Source organism: Vigna radiata, chromosome 6 (genome assembly GCF_000741045.1).
Source record: "Vigna radiata var. radiata cultivar VC1973A chromosome 6, Vradiata_ver6, whole genome shotgun sequence".
Lineage (NCBI taxonomy): Eukaryota > Viridiplantae > Streptophyta > Magnoliopsida > Fabales > Fabaceae > Vigna > Vigna radiata.
Window position 1 is genome coordinate 2,369,627 of NC_028356.1, and position 6,343 is coordinate 2,375,969.

At 31.9% G+C, this 6,343-nt stretch overlaps 1 protein-coding gene across 1 annotated transcript in view; it reads right to left on the reverse strand.

Moving 5' to 3' along the window:
* Nucleotides 1-2,480: 2,480 nt before the first annotated feature.
* The window catches only part of LOC106763241 (TMV resistance protein N-like), a 5,585-nt gene continuing 1,722 nt past the window's right edge, over nucleotides 2,481-6,343 (reverse strand). The window contains exons 3-7 of the mRNA XM_022781692.1: nucleotides 6,107-6,339; nucleotides 5,728-6,000; nucleotides 4,728-5,591; nucleotides 2,928-4,528; nucleotides 2,481-2,831 (exon numbers count right to left, since the gene is read on the reverse strand). Coding sequence (XP_022637413.1) covers nucleotides 2,687-2,831; nucleotides 2,928-4,528; nucleotides 4,728-5,591; nucleotides 5,728-6,000; nucleotides 6,107-6,339 — 3,116 coding nt within the window. The 3' untranslated portion in view covers nucleotides 2,481-2,686. The remainder of the gene's footprint in view (nucleotides 2,832-2,927; nucleotides 4,529-4,727; nucleotides 5,592-5,727; nucleotides 6,001-6,106; nucleotides 6,340-6,343) is intronic.

A 6,343-nucleotide genomic window follows, 5' to 3' on the forward strand; every position in this document is an offset into this window, starting at 1 on the left:
ATATATATATATATTTAATTTAAAAAATATATATATAATTTAAAAAATATAAAAATATAAATTATATTTTTTATTTTTATTGATAAAAATATAAATTTTGTGATAAAAAGTTGTTTTAAAAAATTAATTATTATTTTTTTATGTGAATAGTTATTTTTATTAATATTTTATTATTAAATAAAGTTTTATTGACAAGATGAAACAATTGAACTGAAATTAGAGAAGATATAAAAGTAGATACAGTTTTCATAGTTAACTGAAGTGTAACTGTTCTCAGTTCAGTTTTTAATAACTGAACTATAAGATAGTATACTGAACTGCTACTAGAAATGGATCAGTTATTTTTAGTACAATATAGTATAGTTAATTGCAGTACAGTTTTTTCCCAGCCCTAATTATAGGTGTAGTAATCTCATATATGGTGTTAATTGATATGTACTTATATTTTAAATAAATTTTAGATATTTTTGTATGACTGCAATTCTCATCTTTAAATCTAAAAATAGTCATTTGATGTATAATATTGATGTATAATTTAGACCATCTCTGTCTGTTTATTGAAAGGATGTCATGTATAGTTACTTGCATTATCTTATACCTCAAATGGCGTGAATTATAAAAAACCTTACAAGTCTAAAAGTGTATACAAAATTTAAAACTAAAAATATCAACCAAACTAACTATATAATTCTGATTTTTCATTATGAATAAATACGTGGGAGAAAGATTAATTAATCCTTGTTTTCTGGACTTGTAAAAAGCTTTTAAAACAAAAGTTTGTTTTTTTTTAAAAGACGACACTATTTCAATTTTTTTATTGAGAATAAGAATATATAAGAAAAGTCACTTTTTGTCTAAAGTTACATTAAATTTACAATTGATTACAGGGACTGTCTTGAGAGAAGCGTTGTTCGATGTTAAAATATTCCTCTACCTAACCGACTACTGTGTCCAAATCTGGTTTTGTAGACACTTGTTTTATTTTTACTTTTTTATAATTTTCCTCAGTAAAGTATATCGAGACTCTTCTGTATCTTTTTCAAAAAATAAAAATAAATTCGGTCTCTTATTGCAACTCCAATCACGTAATGCTTTTTTTTTTTTTATTTTGTCTACTTTTATTTGAAATAAGTCACTTAAAACTAAATAATAATTAGGATTGCGAAATCAGTTTCAATTTTAAAAGAATGGTTTTTTAACTTATAAAACCCCTCAAACCAATAATTATTAAATTATTTTATCCAGTGACATTTTAATTATATAACAAATTCATATATAATAAAGAAGTCATCAAATATAATATAATAAAACAATTAAAACATATATTTTAGAATAATACGATTACAATTATCTTTAAAAAGACTAAAAATTTTAAACTTTAAAGGTAATAAAGTATTTCAAAAAAGATATAAGTTAAAACAAGTGAAATCCAAATGAGTTTAGGCTGCAATATCATCTTCCTTCAATGTCTATTGGAGAGGAATCTCATCTATCTCTTTTTATATCCAAATGAATAATTATTGCAAAAAAAAACACCACACAAGTAAGACACAAAACACAAAGAAAGGATAAACTAATTATATAAAAACACACATTATAACAGCATGTATATAAAAGAATTTATTTCAATCAAAACAAGTTAAAACATACATCTTATATATTAGATTTGACTCTGACTTTAAAATGTTAGACTTAACTACACAAACCATCCCATAATAAATCTTTAAAAGTAATATATAGACAACTATACGAAATATTGAAAGTCATGTTTGATATGTTACTTCACTCTCTATAAATATTAAATTAAACAAGTGGAGACAATTTTCATTACTTCAATATCTATTATCATTACGAATTTAGGTATGTTTCCGCTTTTAGTTTTGAAGATTGATACGATTGATTTAACTTTCAATATATGATAACTTTTCAAAAGTTTAAGTTTAAGTTTGGTTTTAATAATTGATATCACAACCACTACCTTTGTCATAATTAATCATGAGTATATTTTTCTTATATCTTCATTATAATATTTTATATATTTGTATAACGTATTTTTATTTTATATATTTGTAACGTATTTGTTAAATTTATTTATAGTTAAACTTTTTATAATTGAAAGAAATTGAATTCATTATTAAAATTACTGTTACTCTGAAATTATTTTTAGTTTCCGACAAACCAACTTTTGTCATAAAATATTCAGGTATGAGATAAGAATAAACTTTCCACATTTTCTCTTATAACATCTACTAGGATTCGTTTGACATCCTGAATCGACCAAAACTTTAAATTTATTAAGTAAATTTAAAAGATAAAATTTAAAAAACAAGAGATTATGACAAACCAGATTATTGACTTTTTAAAAGAATTGATAGTAATAAAACAAATTTACCTTGGTAGGTATTGCAAGAATGATAGATCCAACTTGATTAAACTTAAAAGAGTTTTTATTAAGCAACAAAGCTCTTCAAGAGCTTTGAAACCATCTCAACAAACCAGAAACAGAAGCATATGAAATCAGAAAAGCCAAGCTGACAAATCTTTAACTCTGTGTTACGGGTGTTCATCTTGGCTTAATTACATAAGTGATTCAGACTATTTTTCATCAAAATTCTTAAGACCATAAGTTAACAAATCTTCAACTTTTTCATTTCAAAAATTAACAGCATCTGCAGTGAGAGGTTGCTCAGTTTCTGTGTGGAGTAAGGAGATTAAGTAAGAGAGCCTGTGCTTCAAGGAGTCCTGCCCTAAGCCCATTCAAGTATATTGCACCCATCACATCTTCAAACTCTTCTGATCTCTTGAATCCTTCAACCCCAGCATCGTACAGCCTCTCTATTTCTTCANGCCCATTCAAGTATATTGCACCCATCACATCTTCAAACTCTTCTGATCTCTTGAATCCTTCAACCCCAGCATCGTACAGCCTCTCTATTTCTTCACCTCTTCCTCTCAAAACACCACTAATCTCTTCATATTTTCCCACACCATCATGCTTCTCTTCTCTCTTCTCAACACACTCATCATATTCATTTTCATTTCCATCATCAAGTTCTGCAAATTTGTTGCGCAGAGCTTCGTGTTCCTCCTTCAACTTCCAGAACAGTTTACTCATCACCTCGCCTTCAAAATTACTTTGTTGCTTCATCTTCATCAATATTTGCATCAGAGGGTCCTCAGAAGGAGGAACTTTCACTGTACTCCAATCCAAATGTGGGAACCCCAGCTTTTCTTGAGAGGCTGATACAAAAATTCCTTCGATCCCTTTCCTTTTTGCCACAGTATTTATTGTTGTCCACATGTCCAAATCAGGAAACCTCAGCTTTGCTTCTTTGAGTCCAGAGTAAATTCCAGTCATGTATATCCTACTTTCGACCGATATTTGCTCTTCTACATCAGGTGCCCATCTAACCTTATCACCCTTCTCCAACACAGCGTTACTGGTTTCAGCAATATCTAGAGAAGGAAATCCATTCTGTGCCTCAACAAGTCCATCCTTCATTCCTTCACAGAATAATTCCATCACTATGTCCTCCGGAAGATCTGCCTCTACAGAATCGTTTACTCTTTGTTCTCTGACTACTGAAGTATAAAAAGGGATACTTGGGGCTTCCACCACAGGATCGTACCCTTCTTCCTCCTCCTTTCTTCCGTGATGCCTAGAGCATGAAGCTTCTCCTACATTATCCTCCTTCTTCTTCCCTGTCGCTGAATGCTTTTGTACTACCAACGCCAGATCACCTTTGATAATCTCTTTAGGCTTTCCATCATCATTTTCTAACGTATCTAGCAGCCACCTCAGGTAGGAGTTTGGATCTTCTAAAGCTGACCCTTTTGAATTCAATGCATCCTCAGCATCCTCTGATATCTTCTTTATTTGTCCCAATGCCATACGGATGCAATTGTCATGACTCCTGTCCCCTCCTCTTTCTTTGTTCTCCTGCCATTCCGTCAACGTCTTCTTAAATATTTCGTCCAGACGTAGCTCCCGTATCCTCTTTTTATACTTCTCCATAGGATCTTTCTCAGGAATTATTGTCTGTGGCATCTTGTCTGAATACATGGGATTCGGACAAGTGAATGCGACATCTTTCATGTTGCTTCCTTCATCATACACAAACGCTCCCCAACCACTTATCATCAACGACGAACTGGCTTCATACTCAACCTGCACCAGATTCCACTCATTCTCCACCAATGCATCAAGCCCAAACCACTCCTTCTCACTGAACAAAACTCGTAGATCACATATCAAGATGTGTTCTGCTTCAATTTCGAAGTCCCGGTACCCTTTGCCAGGAGCATTTCGACCGTTGATAAGTAAACGAAGATCAACAAGGCGACGGCGAACGAATTTGTTCCTTTCACTCTCATTTTGGAAGTGGAATATCATGGCTAGAACAATGTTAGGGAACTTGCCACGAATCCAGAAACTAGGAATCCTTCCCACCCCCACAAAGTTAAACCATTCTGGAATCTCAGTTATAAATGGCATCACCATTTCTATTCCAGCAACCCTTTTCTTCACCTATCATAATATTGTAACAGTTTCAATTGTCACTTCTATGTGCATTATACTAAAATGTTATCAGTTCATATGACTATCACTAAAAATAGTTTAAATGCAAGTTATTCTAAGCAAAATCTAATATTACATGCATATCAAAGACACCGGAAGTTGTAAGAGAGGAATAAATATCTAAGTACATTTAAAATAAGTATGATACCTGACACCATAGCATGTCTGATGTCTCTTTTGTTAACTTGAAACAAAATCTTGCATCTACTTTCTCAACAGTAGACGGTAACTCTGAGATTTCTTCAAGGTAGAAACAATGATGAACATCAAGAATTCTCAAGCTAGTGAGTTCTGGAATTTTTTTAAGCTTCTTACATCCATTCAAATCGAGACTTGTCAAGTCACCACATTCCTTGATGCATGAAGGGATATATACAAAATTGTTCTCTGAAACAATCAATTCTTCCAATTTCGGAAAGTAGCAAAGAATCGCAAGAAGATCTTCATCAGACAAGTTACCCTTTTGAAAATTCAGTGATCGTAATTTCGGACGAACATTGACTTTTGAAGGGTGTTGAACCAAACTTCTGAAGGATTGTCCAAGTTTCGAACATGCTTCGATTTTGAAGGAATCAACATTTGGCAACATGAATAAGCTGCTTGGCAGATATTTAAGTTGCCTGTTATTCGATATGTCTATAAAAACAAGCCCAATAAGTTTACTAATGGATTCCGGAAGCTCTTGAATACCCGTATTTATCATATAAATCTTCAATGGCTTTGTCATTTCTTGCATTATCTCTGGGAAGTGACCAACTCTTTCACATAGATTAAGATCAAAAACTTCTAAAGATGGTAGAAACATTCTGGACAGGAAGTTTTGAAGTTTTGTGCATTCTGAAACACTTAAATGAGAAAGCTTTTTCAAAAATCCAACAGATTGATGGACTGCAATTAGGTTTCTACAATGATCAAGTCTCAGTTCTCTTAGATTCTGAAGTTCAGACACATCAGGTATTTCGATGATACGTTGGTTATATGAAAAGTCCATATTAGTCAAGCATGGAAATTTCTGCCAAATACAAAATGTCAATAACAATAATAATAAAAAAAAAACAATCATTTGCAGCAAGTTGAGTTATTACCTTATTAATGTGAATGAAAAAATTGAAACGCAAAAAGTAGGAAAATATGATATAGAATTGTACCTTGAATGGGTCTTGGAATGTTAGAGAACTTCTAGGCAAATTGAAAACAACGATTTTCTTTGGATGGAATTTTTGGGGGAAAGACTTTGAAGGATAGTTGTCCCAGTGAAGTAGTCTTAAATGATTTGGTAAATGTTGAAGTTCAGATGAAAAGGATGTGTTTCGAACAATTAGAATTCTGAGCCATTTCATTTTCCCAAACTCAGTTCCACTCCATTTTACTTCTGCTTGCTTAGGAGGATCTAGCTTAATCCCTTGAATCTTATCACTTCCCTTTAACACAAGTACAAAGAACCAACATCAATTGCATATTATCATTAATATAAAGCACTGTAATGTATAAATAAAAAACAAATAAAGCAAAAAAGTAGACGATTACCGAATCTTTCGTTAGTATTTCAATAACATCTTCGTAATCCAATATTCTGCTACGTTGTCCAGGATTATCTGGTGCTTCCTGCCTAACAATCTGTCTACCCATATCTTGTATTAGATCATGCATCTTCAGCCTGTCATTCTCGATAGTTATGAGTGATTTATTGACAAGTACTTTCATGTTGGATGTTGAACAAAATTCCTTAAGTATCTTTTTCACATATTCCATTCTCTCCCCTTT